This window comes from Saccostrea cucullata, unplaced genomic scaffold, assembly GCF_032062105.1.
Source record: "Saccostrea cucullata isolate Sc308-1 unplaced genomic scaffold, CSIRO_AGI_Scuc_v1 ctg2317, whole genome shotgun sequence".
Lineage (NCBI taxonomy): Eukaryota > Metazoa > Mollusca > Bivalvia > Ostreida > Ostreidae > Saccostrea > Saccostrea cuccullata.
The window spans coordinates 30,109-49,721 of record NW_026924171.1 but is presented as its reverse complement, the minus strand read 5'-3'; the positions used below and the strand labels follow the sequence as shown (position 1 = coordinate 49,721).

General features: G+C 35.4%; 1 protein-coding gene across 1 annotated transcript; it reads right to left on the bottom strand.

Annotated features, from left to right (window-relative positions):
• Window positions 1-5,401: 5,401 nt before the first annotated feature.
• Window positions 5,402-6,734, bottom strand: LOC134265903 (uncharacterized). Its single transcript, XM_062748120.1, has 2 exons — window positions 6,240-6,734; window positions 5,402-6,004 (listed from the first exon to the last, which is right to left on the bottom strand). Exons 1-2 carry the CDS (start codon window positions 6,536-6,538, stop codon window positions 5,650-5,652), a joined length of 654 nt encoding a protein of 217 aa, XP_062604104.1. The 5' UTR covers window positions 6,539-6,734; the 3' UTR covers window positions 5,402-5,649.
• Window positions 6,735-19,613: the final 12,879 nt, after the last annotated feature.

The following is a 19,613-nucleotide window of genomic DNA, read 5'->3' as shown; positions in this document are numbered from 1 at the left end:
AAAAATAGAATTTTCTGTGAAATTCCTTTTAAACGCTACTCCTTCTACAGTTTTGGTCTGATTGCAATATAACTTGTCACACATGTAGACTACACTAAGATACATAGAATAGTGCATCGGTTTTTGATTTCGATGAACGGTGGCCATGGTTACTAAAAATAGAATTTTCTGTGAAATTCCTGAAAAATGCTACTCATTCTACAGTTTTGGTCTGATTTCAATTTAACTTGGCACACAAGTAGACTACACTAAGATACATAGAATAGTGCATCGGTTTTTGATTTCGATGAACTGTGTTACCATGGTTACTAAAAATAGAATTTTCTGTGAAATTCTTTTAAAACGCTACTCCTTCTACAGTTTTAGTTTGATTTCAAAATAAGTTGGCACACAAGTAGACTACACAAAGATACATAAAATAGTGCAATGGTTTTTGATAAGTACAAACCAGTAGAGCTACAGTCTCGACAGAGACTTCTGGTTTTTTTATAGCTGCAATATTTTTATTTTCGAAAGCACCAAGAAGTCGTCATTATTGTTTATAGAAGCAGAAAAATTGCCCCTCTGTATATTGTATGTTGATTAACGTCCCTCTACAGAATGTTCACTCGTATGGAGACGCCGCCACTTGCCGGTGGTGAGATGCAAATTTTCTCCTATACTCCGCACTTAGGGCCTTTGAGCAGTGAGGGATCTTTTTCGCTCCAGCACATACTGCGACAAGGGACCTCGGTTTATACGGTTTCATCCGAAGGACCGGTCTCGACGTCCCACAGAAGAATTCGAACCCATATGGTAAGGATTGACTCCTTACTTCGCGACGCGGTCTACGTCCCTCTTTAGAACATTTGGTGAAGGGTAGGGTTATCAGCAGGAATATTGTAAACAAAATTGCTGGAAGTGGTATGAGTTACAGATATTTACAGCTTGCTTATAATTGAATTCATAGTAAAAAAATTTTGAATCTTGTCTCAGAAACAGTGTAAAACACTGAACGAGTAACAAATACTCAGAAAGTGATTTCGTCATTGAACAAACATTTTGCTTCAAAACCTCGCCCACGTGGCTCAGTGGTTAGAGTGTGTGCTATAGAATCACGAAGTAAAGAGTTGATCCTTACGTCGCGGGTTGGAATCCCACTGTGGGACGTGGACACCGGTCCTTCGGATGAGAACGTATAAACCGAGGTCTTGTCCATTTAGCTTCAATTATTCCATCAAGCACAGCTAGTGTGGAGAGTATTTTCCGTCTTATGAATTCTCTCTGCACCCCTAAAAGGAATCGCATTAGCCAAGCATCCTTGGATGCAGTTATGAGAATTTGTCTAAGAGAAGAAGTTAAATTTCAAGAAAAAGTGAACAGAATAATAAATAATTTCAAGAACTGAAGAAAAGCATTGTGCTTAAATTAATCTCCTCACTTGTATTGCGAACATGTCATATACATTCCCCTTTAATAAACCCTTTGAAGACTGATTTGGGGTGAGCGCTGTGGCGTTGCAAATATTGGAATGTATTTGTTGGTTCTATATGATTTCACATGAAGAATATGAAATTCTTGGAAGCGGGCTCCTTTGTATATACATGTGTCCAGAAATGGTAGTGATACTTCAGATAATTTATACGTAAATTTCAGTAAGGGATGGCATTCATTTGCTGTTTCGAAAAACCCTTTGATTCGTTTTCTGAGCCATCATAAATCCGTCATCATTAATTTTTCCGTTTGTATTCAGAGTTGTCTACTAACATTTCAGTTCAATTTGGAATGTACGATTCATATTTTCGGAAGCAAAGAAAATATTTCAGGAACATCTTGCTTAGATTTAGGTTTCACAACAACAAAGATATCAATTAACTTAAATTTAAGTTAAAAACTCCTTTTCAAACCAACCGATGCCAGCTTTGTCTTCATTTTTCTTTACTCATGTGTGATGGATTTTTTGTTGGGTCAAAATTATTTTCGTTTGTATTTTATGGTACTTTATCCTCACTTATATTTTGTTCAAGGGCTATCTTTTCTGATATAACAAACTTCTCAAATGGTCAGTTTGTCTTGCTATGAAGTTGACACTGGTCGCGCCCTTGAAACAAACCAAACGTATTTGTTAAGAGCAATTTGATTGGTTGCCCTGAAAAGTCAAAGTGCGAGGATTTGTTAGAAACTACCAAGGTGGAGTTGAGGGTAAATGAATGTGACACTTAGCGAGCGAAGGTAACATAGGGGCGACTTCACAGGGTTCTTCTCCATTAAGAAGGATATGGAGATAACGAACAGAATTCAAACTCAAAGTCCATAAAACAAAACAAAACAAGAGAAGAGTCAACGCGGACCTCCGAAACATCAGAGGTGGGATCAGGTCCCATGGAGGAGTGAGCATCCCCTGCCGACCGTAAAATAACGGAAAAATCCGTCGTCAATTCAGTGTATAAATAATGGTCTAACAATTTGTTTTGAAAAACGTCAGTCAGCATTTGACTCAATGACAAATTGTATTTGCTGACAAGGGCGTTGTATCGACCAACTTACGAAATGATGACTTTTTAACGAGACTGTTGATATTCTTGTTTCATCAACTTGCTTGTCAATGATTTATCTCGTTTTAGAAATTGTTCTTACGTAGAGCATGCTCTTAAATGCATTAAATTACGACATTTTTCAGTGTATGACGTAACAGTAAACAAAGAGAAGCATTTTACAAATATAGTACAAGGCAGATTGTTAAACATGATGCAAATTAAAGGATAAGGAGAATAAACATGATTCATCGTATGCTGACATCTGTGAAAGAAAGTCATGACCTCCAAACAATATGGGGTCGCCCGCGTGGCGCAGTGGTAAGAGCGTTTGCTCTAGAGTCGCGAAGTAAGGAGTCAATCCTTACGTCGCGGGTTCGAATCCCACTGTGGGACGTGGAGACCGGTCCTTCGGATGAGACCGTATAAATGGAGGTCCCGTGTCGCAGTTGGTGCTGGCACGTAAAAGATCCCTCCCTGCTCAATGGCCCTGAGTGCCGAGCATAGGACAAAATTTGCAGCTCTCCATATGAGTGAAAAATTATCGAGAGGGACGTTAAACAATATGTATTTGTTGTGAAAGGGTCTACATATGAAGAGAGGTACCAGACCAACTTAAGAACTGTCCAGGACACCCTAAGACATCAAAAAGACATTGTCGTCCAGTTGGTACCCGAGAGAGAAAACCCCAAAGACGCTAATGCCATACGTGTTATTGCACTTATCGAGGAACATGCAGTCTCTCCTACTCGGATACGTAGGTGTTAGGAAAATTCCGAAAGTGACTTCGGCCATTAAGAACAGGGAAATCGTGTCCATCCATGTGAAATCTGTGACTTCCTGGTTTGTGAACAACCTCAATGCCAGAAAACTACGTGTTTTTTTTTACATATGTAAAAAAGGAAGATGGCTACCAGACAGTGACAGCAATACTTACAACTCTGTTCTTTGAAGTATAAAGTGCAGATTCAGTGTTTGACAAACATTATTTATGATACGGTGTTTATTTATCAGATCATTTAAAAGAAGGATATGGAAATAATAAACAGTATTCAATCTCAAAGTCCATAAAACAATACAAAATAGGAGCAGAGCAAACACGGACCTCCGAAACATCAGAGGTGGGATCAGGTCCCATGGAGGAGTGAGCATCCCCTACTGTTCCGGTCACACCCGCCGTGCTCTCCTTGTCGTGATCAGGAAATAACGGAAAAATCCGTGGTCAATTCAGTGTATAAATAATGGACTAACGATTAGTATAAAAAACATCAGTCAGCATTTGACTCGATGATAAATTGTATTTGCTGACAAGGTCATTGTATCGACCATAGAACTTAGGAAATGATAAGCTTATTTTGTTTTTGTGAATATCTTTAAAATGTTATTTAAATGTAAACTGCAGCCATCAAGAACTCTTTGTATTCATAAACCAATATGTGAACCAATATAAAGTATTTGAATTTGAAGATCTTGTCCTCTTTGTGTAAAATTGAAAGAAGTTGGGACTCAGAAATTTAAAGCAGAACTGAAGTCAAAATTCATCATTAACTTGAATTTTTATTATTAAGGTAGTATGGACACTTGAAAATTTGGAAGAAATAATGGTATTAATGAGATTTCAGATACAGTGTTTAATATACATGAAAACTACTAAAGAAGGCAATGTATAAATTTTGACTTTGGTTTAAGACTGCTTCCTGGTTGTCTAGCCACAAGATCTGGTTAAGATGAACCAAAAAATGTAGAAAGAAATGCAAGTAAAGTTTCCATATTTTAATATTGCTCTTATATATAACAAATAACAGTTAAGTTTTAATAACAAAGCCAAAATGAGATGAGATCAATAGATACATTTTGAACTGCAGTTAAGAGAGAGAGGGTTTGTGGGTGAACCCCTCAAAAGTTTTAATGCTAACAACAATCACATACTTGAATATTGTAAAGTAAATGATTATAATCAACAAAATAAAAAAAATAACAGACAAGTATAACATTCCATAATACATGTAGCTGATACAACATGAAAATGTAATATAAATACATTTGGACAAGGTTAATCACACAATAAGACCTTACTTGAAATCAACAGATAAGAAAACAGAATTATAAATGTCACTAATTAACAAAAGTTAAAAATACATGTATCAGACAATGTTGATTTTTACATAGTGAACATTATCAAAACAACTTAGCAGAGACAACATTGTTAGATCATCACAAAAGAAAAAAGGTTTCCTCAATTCGAAATCAAAACATAAGAAAACCAATTTTATTATTCTCAACTTTATCCAAATTTACAAAAAATTTGAAAATAACAGAATATGCTGCTTTTACATAAAGAGAAGATCATCAAAATGTACAATAAACACAATTTTGCTCTCATCAGATTATCACAGAAAAAAGGTTTCCTAAACTCGAAATCAAGACATATTAAGGAAATCAATTTTTTGATTCTCGATTTTATCCTATGTCAATTTTCAAAAAAAAACTATGAATAATGGAATATGTTGATTTTACAAAGAGAAGATCATCAAAATGTACAATAAACACAATTTATCTTTCATCAGATTTTCACAGTTTCCTTAACTCGAAATCAAAACATAAGGAAACCAATTTTATGATTCTCAATTTTATCCTATGTCAATTTTCCAAAAAAAAAAATGATTTTACATATAAAGTGAACAATATATCAAACAATACCAGGTAAACAAAATTTAGCTTTAATTAGATTATCAGAAAGAAGATTTTCCTTTAATTACACAAAATCGAAGCACAACAACATGTTAAGAGTACCTGGTAGATTTACAGGTTCAAAATAAAAGACCATGTCAATTTAAAACAACACATTTCTGTAATAATCAAAATTTTCAATATGTCAAATTGAAACGAAATTTATGGTTTTCAGCCATTCAGTTTAGGTTTTAGAATTTAGAAAATAGGCCACGTCAATTTTAATCATCGTGGAACTTCTAAAAATGTTCAATCATGATGGCCTATAAGTCAACAGGGTCGAACTGCATTAGGAACTGGTGGTAGTCCCACATCCACTCGAAAAAGTCTCTGTCTAATGGACTGCTTGTTCTTGGCTGGCAAGAATGCCCGTCCGGCCGTGAATATGGAGCTGTCCTCACGAGACTTATGTTTTACCACATGAAGTCTTGTCACCAGCACTTTTGTCAAATTGTGATTGTTCCACATGGAATCTTTCATTAAGTGTCCAGTAATGGAATTTCAAATCTGGATCAATTCTTTTGCAGAATTCTCTCACCAGTTTCCTCCAACTAGTACGAAATTCCTTCACTGTGTAGGTATCCCCAAGGTGCCGCCTGGTCAAGCTGAAGAAACATTCAACATCATCTGTTGTGGCGGCTCTTGGGTGTTCAGGATGCCCGAGGATGTTGTTCTGCCTCCGTCTGTATACCTGACTTTCAATATTTGTCGTAATCTCTATGAAAGTTTCCCTCGTGAACCCCCTGATTGTATCCATTGGTCTAAAAAATAAGAAAGGAAAATGTTGAAGTGGTTTTAAGTAATCATGTTAATACATCCATCAGAGGAAAATTTGACTTTTTTACACAGGTGTATGACAAGTTAAAACTATCAATCAAAATGCTACAGTTTGCTAGTAAAAGAATGTATTTATTGTTTTGAAAAATCATTTTAGACTGGAAGCTGTGGAACTACATATAGATTATAAAATCTACTGGTATATGAAGGTACACTGACCTGTTTATGTCGAGAGTTGAGAAATCATATCTCTCCTTGTGCCATGGCATCAGCTGATCCAACAGATAATTAAGCATCTCATGGTTTGCTTTGCAGCGATCTAGCTGGCTTATTCCTCTTCCATCTGAAGCTTCATGCCAGGCAGCTATGGTCTGCACATACTCTGCTTCAAAGTTAAAGTCCTGCTTTTGCATTGAGGCCGCAACATGATAGGATAAGAGTCTCTCTGCATCTTCTACGGACTGTGGGCGTTGACCTGTTAGAGCAGCATGGGATAATCCTGTTAGTGGATCAAGCATGGCTTTGTCAAAGGCTTACGGATTAAGCTCCTGGTGACGGCATTCTCTTGTGCAGCCAGCAATTCTCTTCAGTATGTGGTTATGGTCACCTCTTTCATGATGATCTTTCCCAGTGACTGAATCCTTCTCAGGAACATACAGCTGTTGGGTGAAGTCCCTACCCTCTTGCTGCAAGGTTTTGATTGCATCTTTATATATAAAAGTGGCTACGATTCTCCTCATCTTGTCCAAGAAGGACTCTGGGGTATCCTTTCTGAATGGATATGGTGTATACCCCTCTGGCACCAGTGAACCTCAGATGTTCACAATTGCATCCTCAAAAGAAAGGCCACCATTCTGTAGTTCATGCAATTCCCCAATCAGATCTGTTGGAATGGCAGAGTTTGGTGTGGCAGAAAAAGGAATACCATTTGCATCCTCTAAAAACATACAACATGCTAATTAAGTGAAACATTCAACTAAGTTACAATACAATCTAATTAAAATTAGACCTTTCATCTCGTTCTTTGAAAATTGATTTGTCGCTGCGACAAATCAATTTACAAAGAGCGAAATGAAAGGTCTAATTTTAATTTTTTAATTGGTTACAATACAACATGCTTAATAAGTGAAACATTCAACTAAGTTACTTTAAAATTACTTAAAAAATATTTTTTAGGTTATATACATCATAATACAGGATATTTTATATTGCAAAAGAATTGATGATTATTTGCTTTTTAATTTTTTTCTTCTAAAATTTACATGTCAAAATGTCTATACATGTATGTACCTCCAGCATATGAAAGCATAGATTGCAGAGTGGTTTTCGACATTTTTCTCACTGCTTCCTTGGCATCATGCACCAACTGCCAAATGTGGAGAGGACCACTTTCACCTTGTGTTCTGGGAGAATTGAATTCCCCATCTGTCACTGTACCTGAAAATAATATAAATTGAAACTGATATATTTGACACAATTTGGAGAACATTAAAAGTATCAGTATTAAATGTGTTTAAGTCATAGTTCATATGTTTTTTTAAATTTAAAATGATACTACTTAAAGGGTTGTCCCTAACAATTGAAATAACAGGGGACATAATATTATAGAAGGGGGTTTGAAGTTCCTCCCTTAACAGGGCCTTGAGGGGATACCAGAATAACCGGGAGACTGTGTCAATACAGTTGGGGATTTCCCTACCCTGGGTATTTTGGACAGCCCTGCTACTTAATTGATCACTCGGTAGAACTTACCAACAACCTCCAGTCCAGCATCTGTCATGGCTCTTTTCAAAGGCAATGTTAAATCTCTGATGAACTGATCCCGCAAGGATTTGTAAGGTATGAACTGAACAGGAAGTGTGTAGGGTTTGCTTCTTCTCTGTTCATCAGACACAGCTATCACAAGTACATGAGTTGCTGCTGTTCTCTTCTTCTTGTAGAGGTTTTTGAAATATACACGGAGGTCATCGGACAGACACTTCAGTAGTCCAGGTATATCTTCTGCGTTGTCAAACTGGTCTACAAAACCTTACACTGTTGTAGAAGGGTATTACACTCGACTACATCCCAGTTGAGTGTCTTAAGAGTTTCAGCGCTGGTATTTTTTGTGAAATTTTACTCCTAAGGTTTCTGCTTGCCTCCGTGAACAGTTTCTCCAGAGAAGTCTTGTCACAATTCAGATCACACAGTATCTCCTCACGCGGAATCGCACAGTCAGTAAAGTCGGAGAGGGTGACCGACTTTAATCTCAATCTATATTCCTCTTGCAACTTGCTGAGCTCTCCATCTAGCATGTCAACATCACCATCCCATTTCTCTTTCATGGAGTGTTGCAGCCCCTCCTTGACATCGGTACCACCAAGCTTGATCCAATAACGACCTACAGGATTGGTTTCCTTCAATACATTGATAGCTAGAGTCTATACAATATTAAAAAAACACATTTTCTTCAAAAGTTTAATTAAGATCACTAAAGTTATACTTCCTATATAGTAGTACCATTTGACTTTCCTTCATACTAAAAGAATTTCATGCAATTTTCATGCTTGATCACTTGATTAAATTTGTATACATTAATAATCCTCTCTGTATTGAATAGCTGACAGCTAAGTTTATATAATTTAGTTTATATGTTTCATTAAAATATTTGTTAGCGCTATATCTCTACATTTTGTAAGCCACATATTTCAATGCAACACAAGGGAAGACTATTCAATATATGATACCTTTAATGGGTCACCAACACAATCCGAGGACTGGCCACTCCACATGGGTCCCCTCAATACTCGGCCAAGCTTGTCATCAAACTCTGCATCCAATGCCTCCAGCCACTGGTAATAATCCTCAGGTATTGAAATCTAAAAGCAATTAAAACAAAATTTTATCCAATTTTCAATTTGGTATCAAAATTGGCAATTCATTTTGAAATTTTGCTTGTCTGAAAAAATGTTCTTAGACCACTTGTAAAGTAAAGAGTCAGATTGATTGTATATCGTTTAACGTCCCTCTCAAAAATGTTTCACTTATATGGAGATTCCACCACTTGCCGGTGGAGAGCTGCAAATTTTGTCCTATACTCGGCACTTAGGGACATTGAGCAGGGAGGGATCTTTTTCGTGCAAGCACCTACTGCGACACGGGACCTAGGTTCATACGGTCTCATTCGAAGGACCGGTCTCCACGACCAACAGTGGGATTCGAACACGCGACGTAAGGATTGACTCCTTACTTCGCGACTCTAGAGCAGACACTCTAACCACTGCGCCACGCGGGATTAAAGTGAAGATGAAACAAAGACGAGTAAATTTTATACATTGAAGGTTTGTTCTGAACACACAATTTTTTTCATTTTATGGACCTTTGATCTTAAATACTGTGATCGTTATCTCCATATTTGTTTCATTCCAAGACAATAACTTCAAATATATCCTTAAAAACCTAAGTACCGTATACGTGGAAATTTTAGCGAGACGCAAATTTAGCGATTTGTCCTTAAAAGCTGGTAATTTATTTTTAGCGAAATGTTATTTTAGCGATTTTAATATGCACGTTAAAGAAACTATCACAAATACAACGCAATTAATTTTTGGCGATATTCAATTTTAGCGATCTCGACACTCTCGCTAATTATGCCAAAATTAAATCCTCGCTAAAAATTCTACTTATACGGTATTCTGTACGTGTTATTGTATTGAAACTGGTAGATTAAATTTAACCAGTAATTCAAACAACAACGGATTAAATATCCGTTCTAGCATTTTGAAAAATTGTTTACAGACGGAGGGACGACAGACGCATTACTATCACAAAAGCTGTTCTGGTCTCTGACCAGCAGAACTAAAAACGCGACCAATCATAAACACCCGATGAAAAGCATGAGGGGATGCTCAAGGTCCCACAAAAAAATTCTCACGCTTAAGAAAAATAAAAGATACATTTGTTTGATGGGGAAGAGGACTTCCGGCGGCGCACATTCTCTCTCCTCCAGGACCAACTTGAAGGTGAATGCACCAAGGGGCAGGATCCTCCAGCTTCTCTCGGATCAGCATCGTTGATTTTTTGCGTTGCACGCTCCTGCCTCTCGACAATATCTCTAAGCGAGAAACCTTAACCTTGAATTGAATGGACAGGTGTTCGTCTCGACGTTGTACATTTTCATTTCCTTAGAAACCACTGGGCTAATTTCAACCAAGCCTGCCAAAACGTATCCTTGGGTGAAGGGGATTCAAGTTTGTTCAAATGCAGGGTCACACATATATCTTCCAAATTGGGGAAATTATGAATTTGTGAAAAATTGATGGCATCTTTTTTAAAAATATCTCAAGAAACACTGAGCCAGGAACGTTCAAACAACGTTTGAATAGTTGGAGCTATGGCTTTCATACTGCGCTTGTATATTTATTGAGACAAGACCTTTCAGTTGGTATAAGTATTTTTGACCTTGACCGAAGAGTTTGGCCCATTTTTTAAAACTTTTAACCTTATCATAATTTTTGAACAGTTAGAACTAGGGCTTTTATATTTCACAGGTGTGTTTTTGTAACAAGACTTTCCTTTGGGTACCTATATTTCTTATTTTGACCTTTGGAGTTTGACATGCATTTGAGAGAATTCAACCCTAGCCATAAGCTGCCATATGGGGGCATCAGTGTTTCACAAACACATTTTCTTAATTGGTGAATTAAAAAAAAGTAAGTAAATGTACGAGAGGTTAAAGCTGTCTCTTTCTTTTTTCCCGATTTTGTGCCGAATGTAAATAGTGTCTTTCAAACCATGGAGGATATTGTCAAATAAAATGTTCTTGTGAAATGAATGTTTTCAAACAATCAACGTAAATTAATTTTGTATAAAAATAGAAAGGTCCAAGCGTTAATTTTGAAGATTGATAAATATTTGACGTTCATTATTTAATGCGATTTCCGCATAATAAAAATTTAGATAATGAAAGCAAGGGACAGTGTCAAAAGTAATATCCGGAAGTGATTAATAAAGTTGACCTGTTAGAATAAAAATTAATTGCCATGGTTTGTCACACTTTAGAGATTACGTGTGAAAAAAAGTTAGGGTAATAATTATTTCCCCAGGTACATCTTGTTCCATAATGGCATCAATGTGTAAATAAGAACATGTTAATCGAAAATCTGTACAGTAAAGACACATGTTATTATCAAGCAAACCTGTTACGAATGACTGAAGTGTAAAATTTATTTAACGCATTCTGAAGCATTTATTAATGATATACTCCTGAAATCTTATACTAGTATTACCTATTTACACATTACTTGTAACAAAAAATCATCTTCGTGCGATATTGTTGGACTAATTGGAATTTCATTTAGTCCTTCCTTTGAAAAAGGTGAATCCTTGGGCAACTCTTCGGGGGTGGGGAGGGGGGGTGGGGGTGGAGAGAGTTTTGATGTAAAGGAAAATAGCACAGGCAATTCAACTGTTTAACAATATTTAAAATATTCCACATATTTGATATGTTCAAAATGGTGATTAATGGGTACTGTAAATAAGAGAGATCCGAGCATGAATGAATTTTGACATCTGGCCGTCTGTCTTGAATACTTTCGTTTCCGAGCGATATCTCGAGAAGCTTTTGATATAAGATTTCTAATTGCGCCCCGTTATTACCAGACCTTTTTTTATTCATATGACATGGTCCCAAGAACGAGGGGGCGGGGGGGGGGGTTATAATTTCGACCGGTCGGCAGTTGATGCTCATTCCTCCATGGCACTTGATCCCATCTCCATGTACTGGAGGTCCGTGTTTGCTCTGCTCCTATTTTGTATTGTTTTATGGACTTTTGATCTTAAATACTGTTCGTTTTCTCCTTATGGTTCATAGAATACCAGAGAAACATAACCACAATATACTTGTGCACCTCTATAAAGAGAGAGGTCGTTATTTCAATCTTCCGAAATAATATGGTATAAGGCCATCTTTTAAAATATTGTTTATGTGCCTTCTCCTGAATTTTCTTAATCCATAAACAAGAATGTTAAAATTTTATGGGGTTAACAAATAATACCTACTTAACTCTTTTGGGGCACTGAGTCGAGAGAGGGCAAAACAAATTTTATTTTAATCATACCCCCCCTGGGGGTGGGGTGGGGTTAATAGTAACTGTGAGGTCCGTTCGTCTGTTACGCTTTGGGGTACCCATCTTATGCGCAACTCCTCTCATACCACTGAATCTTTTACAGAATCTCTAGTACCTATTGCCATTGTGCACCTCCTACTTTACTTTTTGATCCGACACATATTTTAGGTTTCCAAAAGGAAAACAAGGACACTGCAATTATATTCTTATGGGAGGCGGGGCGTATCATTTAGTGAGCTCATTGCTCACAATACCTCCAGTTTTCAAGTGTAACAGGGGTATAGAAATGAAACAAAACGCCTGTCAGGGTTTTTCAATTATTTATTCACAGTGGACTGATCAGTATATATCATTACTAACACAGCCCTGTAAATATCATAAATATAATACTTTCTTAACTTTTATTTTGGTTGAAATACCTTTTTCTTCTGAAGCATCTGCAACATCGCTCAATACTCTTAGAACGTTTGGTGAGTGATGGTATTATTTGTATGTGTTTTTCAACACATCTTAAATTCCATTCATTTTTTTTTTACTTTTGTCCGCATTATTGACAACAAACTCTAGTCTGTGGGAAATATAGGGTAAACTGACTACATAAGATTTGATTTCCAGTCTGCTATTTATGCCCTCTCAAATTGCTTAACAATGTAATTCAAATGCCTTATGCACCTGAACTTTGACTGTCTTTATTAATGCTTTCTAGTGGGTTTCTGGTATCTCACTGTTTACATATATAACATTTAATGTCACTGGTGAATATGAAAGGCTTATTAGAAGATCGACACATGAAGTAAAATCTAAATACTTTAAATTTATTATATTGCTTGAATAAGTTGATCCCAGAAATTTTTTTTTTTTTTGAATGCAAAGAGAAAAAAAATGATTTATTTTATTATATAGTCAACAAATAATCCCTATAAAATTTATACAAACGCAAACAGTTTATAACACTACATATTCACTGGATTTGAGACCGTATTCAGGCCTTTCAACTAATTTTTCAAGTTCCGCATATGCCGAAAAACATTTCACAGATATATAAATTTATATGTACATGAAATTATCAAATAAGATAATAACATGCATATCTTTAATTAAATAATTAAAAAGTTAAATTATTTGTAGTTGACTATTTTGATGTTGTGTTTTAAGGACAGGTAACACAGGTGTGAAAATGACCAACTAAGTGCCGATTCATGAGTTATCGTTTATAGGAATGACATATAGGCTGCTTCAACATTGGTATTGTATTATGTACACAAAAGGGTTCCTTACATTGTTTTGTACACAAAAGTGTTGACCAAAAGAAGGAGAATGTCTTCTCCCTAAGTGAAAAAACAGGGTCAAACAAGCTAATTCAGAGAATTCGTGTCCCCCGCTTAGGGAAAAAGTCGGCTCCCCCTGACTGAATTTATAGAATTATTAAATGTATACTGATGCAAATAAAATACATGTATGTCAATATGCATATAAAGATTTGATTGCTTATTCTTTATTATGTGTATAGAAGATTCTTTTTACATGGAATATTTATCACACTGTAATGATGATTTTATAACCTCATAATTTTTTCATTTCACATGCTGAATACTATCATTTAGTAAAAAAAAAGTATTTAAAAAAAAAAAAAAGAAAGGTACGACCCAGATTCGATCCCGAGACCTCTCACACTTGAAGCAAGCGACATATCCACTAGACCACGGAATCGCTATACATTGTATGAAGTATATGCAGAAGTGAAGTCACATACATATGTATATATTCATGTTTTCCTGTTCGGTATTCTCAAAATTTTACACAATCCATGGTGTTTGATTTACTTAGCCTTTATTAAACAGTTCTAATAGATGTAATAAGAACATAAAGTCCGCCGAGAACCTGTTTTATACGCAATAACTCTCCTCATGCCCCTAACGGGGCGGGGCACTTTGAGAGGGGCGAGAGATGTCCTAGGGAGTTTTGATATAAAATTACATTGCATAAGCTCAAAATCTTCTTGAAATATCGCTCGGAAATAATAGTATTACACACAGACAGAATGTATAAATTTACGACCTTGAACTTTGACCTTTTGACCTCAAAATCAATAGGGGTCTTCCTTAGGCCACAGGGAGTTGTTATGTAAAATTTCATTCCAATAGCTCAAATGGTTCTAGAGATATCGTGTGGAAACGAAAGTGTTATTACAGACAGTAATTGCTTATTTATGACCTTGACCTTTGACCTTTTGACCTCAGAATCAATAGGGGTCTTCTTTAGTCCACAAGGAGTTGCTATGCTAAATTTCATTGCAAAAGCTCAAAGGGTTCTCGAGATATCGTGTGGAAACGAAAGCGTTACAGACAGACAGAAAGACGGACGGACGGACGGACGGACAAACCCAAATTAATATCCCCCACTTTTCAAGCGGGGGACAATGAATGGGGAACAGACTATATTCAATATTTTTAACTCTCTTTGACGATTGTTAAGAAAATATATTGCCATGTTTTTGTGTGTGCACTCCGCCGCTTCCTATGTTAATATATATGTTTTACAACTTAATGCAACAATTAATTATCTTATTTGTGTTACTAAGCACGAAGAAGAACGACCGAGTATAAAAACTTAATCAGGTTAGAACTAAGAAGAAGAGTAGATTTCACTTTTTTATTATAATTAAAAATTTTACTTATATGTAATTAAAGGTGTCCGCAACTACATAGTAAATAAGCTTAACATTAGTGCTAAATTTTAAAACCACTGGATTCTACTGACAGTAAAGAAACACTTGGGAAATGCTAAAAACTGACTTGCGCATAAACAGTTAGATACCTAGGACCTGCTCTAAACAAGTTTCAGCATTGAGTTATCGTTCATAATAGCGAACCCTAGCGGCAGTTGAAAGGCCTACCGTATTCACCGGAGGATCAGTGCGTCTGCAGCGGAATTATGACATCACAATCGACACCCCAAACAACGTTGAAAACAATGGTTAAAACGACTGGAGGCAGCTGTTTGTGTGAGCAGGAAAATTGTAAGGCAAGTCCATTGTTTTTTTTAAAATATTTTCGATGTATAACACAGAAATAAATGGGTTAAAAGTTCTAATCTGGACTTTGTTTTTTTTTTTTTTTTTTGGTTCAAATCCTGACTATATCATTTAATTTCTATAAAATACTTGATTTTGATTGGATAAAAAATTGTTTTGGTAACTGCATCAATAAAATCTAGATTTCACTTGCACTAAGCAGCCGGAACTACTTTGGTTGTCTTTTAAAGGACTAACTGTCTTATTTTTCGATTTCATGATATGATCAATCGATTGACTTGTGTGATAATTTGCATAAACGCCAAATGCTTAAAATTATCACGCAAGCCAATCGATTTATCATTGTCATGAAATTGAAAAATCTGACAGTTATTCCTTATATTTACAGTGTTTTTATTCCGCCAATCCTCTATTTGTACCGCCCTGTACGTGATTTTTTTTACTGAGCCACGCCTACCGATGAACCAGTACTTTCATGGAGACATTAAGTACATTGACTATTTGTCATTCTCTATCCACAGTTGTCGTTCCCGCTACGCTCCCACATACACCTCTGTCAACGATTGTTTTACAAGATTCTTGGGGAAATTCTAAATGATTAAAAATTGTATAAATAATCGTTTATAATTAATATATTTCTTATCAGAAAACAATATTTATTTTAATTTGTTACACCTTAAACGTTTTTTTTTTTCATTAAGATTTTGATTTTTACTCCGCAAAATAGTTCCATTAAAACTTTGAAAATAAGTCGTTTTGAGGGAATATAGGTTTGCAATAAATGAGGAATTATCGTCTTTATCGATAATTACAATAATGAATTACTATTATAGCTTCAAATTTTCGCTGTTTAAAATTTGTACAACGAACGTTGACAGAGGTGTAGTGAGCGTAGCGGAAGACAACTCTGGTTAGAGAATGATTTTTTTGTAATTTTAATTGTATTGTTGTCATGCAGACGATTTGGTTTGTTTTGCAAAGGGGGGTAATTAAAAAAGAAACGAAAATATTAAATGTCAGAAACCAAATCGTCTGCATGACAACAATGCAACTTCTTTGATGCCAAAAAATCTTGTAAAAAGTATTGTGTGTACAACACAGTGTTTGTATATATTTCCTGCACACAATATTCCTGTTTCCTGTTTCTTTGTTTTGTTATTATTCTTAATGTATATTTCTTTGTTCATTTTTTGTTGTATTTTTTTTTGTGTTACACTAGTCTTTATAATCCTTACAATTTCAATTGTCATGCTTCATGTATTCTGCTGAATTTACCAAACTCTGTATTTTTTGTCCCATCTTGTATGTTACTCTTATCCAAAAATACCATTGCAGCACCTTTTTTATTTCCCACTGTACACTTTCACCAAATTTTAGACAATGGGTGACTCTGTTGAACAATACCGTGCTGCAATCGGTCTTTTTTATTTATCCTGTAGAGGTGTATGCAAGTCTTCCTCATTCCATATCTCGGTTTTTGAATTTTTATCGCGCGTTCTTTATAGTATGATCAAGACATTACTTAGAAGTACGACACAGTTTAAGAAAAACTTAGTGTATATCAACTTTTACTTGCAGTTGTTTACGTTTATATTATTAGCCTGTGGTGATATTGAGGTCAATCCAGGACCCACTATCGAAAGTGTCCTTGACATTTTGCATCTAAATATTCGCAGTATAAGAAACAAATTAGGTTATTTGAACTCATTCGTCCATGACTTTGATATATTGTGTTTCACTGAGACCCATTTTGACCATACCATATCGAATGATAATCTTTTATTAGATGGTTTTAGTAATAAAAAGATAGAAATTGTTTTGGGGGAGGTGTTATGATATATTTATCAAATCAAATACATGTACATGTAACAAAACGCCAAGACTATGAACCAGCTAATTTAGAGTGTACGAGGGGTGATCAAAAAGTTCGCAAACTAATTGAAAAACTTCCATACAAGAAACAATATTTGGTTTTAATGTTAATTATATTTTAAACAAATCCTCCCCGATTTTAAAGCACATCAACCACCGTTCTGCGCATGCGCGAATCACGTGATATTGGCGGTCACGTGACCCCCTCCGTAGCGTTCTGTCACAAAAGTTAAAAGATTTTTCCGAGTTTTATATTTCTTTCCATGTGAGTTAATTTCTATGACAAGAACAGTTAATTTGTCAGAAATGGTCATATCTCGGCAACAGAATGGGTGGATAATAACATCCCTACCAAAAATAAGCATGGCGACCATTAAAACACAAATCTTCTGTCTCAGGAGAGACCTTTATTCAGGGTGGATAGAGAATGGGTACATCCTTTTAATCATATCGAATATGTTTAAAATCTAAAGTAAACGATATCTTAGGTATTTAATACTTATATCATTGTTCAAATATTCAACTATTTTTCAAAGTGCTAATTGGGGGTCTTTGATAGCAAATTGCTTAATTAAAAATACATATCTTTTCAAACTTGCTTTCACTGGGCAAGATGACAAGTATCATTTTTAACCATCAGCCTTCCTTCACTAAAACGTCTACGATTAATCCAATCATTAATTGAAATTATAGGAACCCATTTGTCTCAATAAACTGTGTACAAATTATTATATGATACTGTAGAGGGATTTCTAAGATATTACAATAAATTGTACAGTCGTTTGTTGAACGAGTTCGACTGAGACAACCATTTTTCGTCACAAGTGACCTAAATAGTGACGTCATTTTCACATTGTGACGTCACAAACAAAGAGAGAAACTTTATTCAGCATATGCTATTTATAGACCTTGTGTATGGCTATGTGTGTACCGAATTTCATTCTAATCTGAATTGTGGTTTTGTAGATATAGAGATAGTTTGCGAACTTTTTGATCACCCCTCGTATTTGGTTAGAAATCGAAAACCGTACCTGCAAATACTATCTCTGCTGTATTTATCGACCTCTAAACGCTGATGCCAGTTTCTGGACTAAACTTTCATGGAGTTTAGATAAAGTTGGAGAATCCTCGAGTAAAATCATAATTGTTGGTGATATAAATGTAGATTTGTTAAATACTCCTCAAACACACCTAATACGTGAAATAATTACAAATTCCAATCTTGTCAATAACATCCACGTACCGACGAGAATTTCTAACAATACACGCACGCTTTTTGACCCAGTTTTCACTTCAGCTGATATTCAGGTACATGATTCGGGTGTCCTCGAAATTGACCCAGCTTTTAGTGATCACAAAGCAATTTATATTGCACTAGCTTCGAATATAAATTACAATCGCGCTTACAAAAGAAAGATATGGGATTATAGGAATAGTGACTTTGACAAATTAAATTCCTTAATACAAAATTATGATTGGGATAAATGCCGACAATATAGACGCGGCTACCGACAATTTTTCAAATAAATTTCTCTCTTGTGTTAGACAATCTTTCTGTGTATTACCTCTCTTTAAAAAGGATGATCCGTCTTTAGTGTCTATAACTATAGGCCTGTGTCGTTGTTAAGCTGCGTTAGCAAAATTATGGAGAGAATTATTTTCAAACACGTGTATAATTATTTTCATCATAACAATTTATTTTATCGATATCAAGCGGGTTTTTTACCTGGTCACTCTACAGTGTACCAACTTCTAGAAACTTATCAAAGTATTGTGCAAAGTATAGATGAAGGTAAATCGTGTTGTATGTTTTTTTTTTGCGATCTATCTAAAGCATTCGACAGAGTATGGCATAAGGGTCTTCTTTTCAAATTACAAACGTATGGAATATCTGGTGATCTTTTACTGTGGTTTACAAGTTACTTGAGAAATAGATCACAAAAAGTTATGTATAAAGATCAGCTATCATCCAACCTCAATATATATGCAGGTGTGCCTCAAGGCTCAGTTCTAGGTCCTCTTTTATTTTTGATATATATTAATGATGTTGCTGAAAATATGCTTACAATGTGTAGATTATTTGCTGATGACAATTCACTGCAACATGCATCATATAATGTACTAGATATAGAATACAGGTTAAACCATGATCTTGATGTTTTAGATAATTGGTCGAGTAAATGGCTCTTAAGATTTAATCCAGCAAAAACAAAGGTTGTATTTTTTTCTTTAAAACATAGACCTATTTTACCTAACTTGTATTTTCAAGGCAATGCACTGGAGTTTGTATCGGCGCATCGCCATTTGGGTATATTGCTGTCACAAAATCTCAGCTGGTCTGAATATATAGATAGTATTGTTAATAATGCTTATAGGAAATTGGGGTTATTGAAGAAGTTGAAATTTTCAATCGGTAGGAAAAATCTTTCTCTTTTGTATACAACATTTGAAAGACCTACACTTGAATATGCTTCAATTGTCTGGGATGGTTGCTCTATATCTGATATAGAAAAACTTGAAAAAGTACAATTAATGGCTGCTAGAATAGTCACTGGTCTTCCGATACTAGCTTCAAGAGAA

Bases quoted from the DNA above. Each gene is read 5' to 3' on its own strand.
- LOC134265903 (XM_062748120.1), bottom strand. From the start codon at position 6,538: ATGCTTGATCCACTAACAGGATTATCCCATGCTGCTCTAACAGGTCAA. The intron at 6,005-6,239 runs GTCAGTGTACCT...CTTATTTTTTAG, and splicing joins TCAACTCTCGACATAAACAG to ACCAATGGATACAATCAGGG.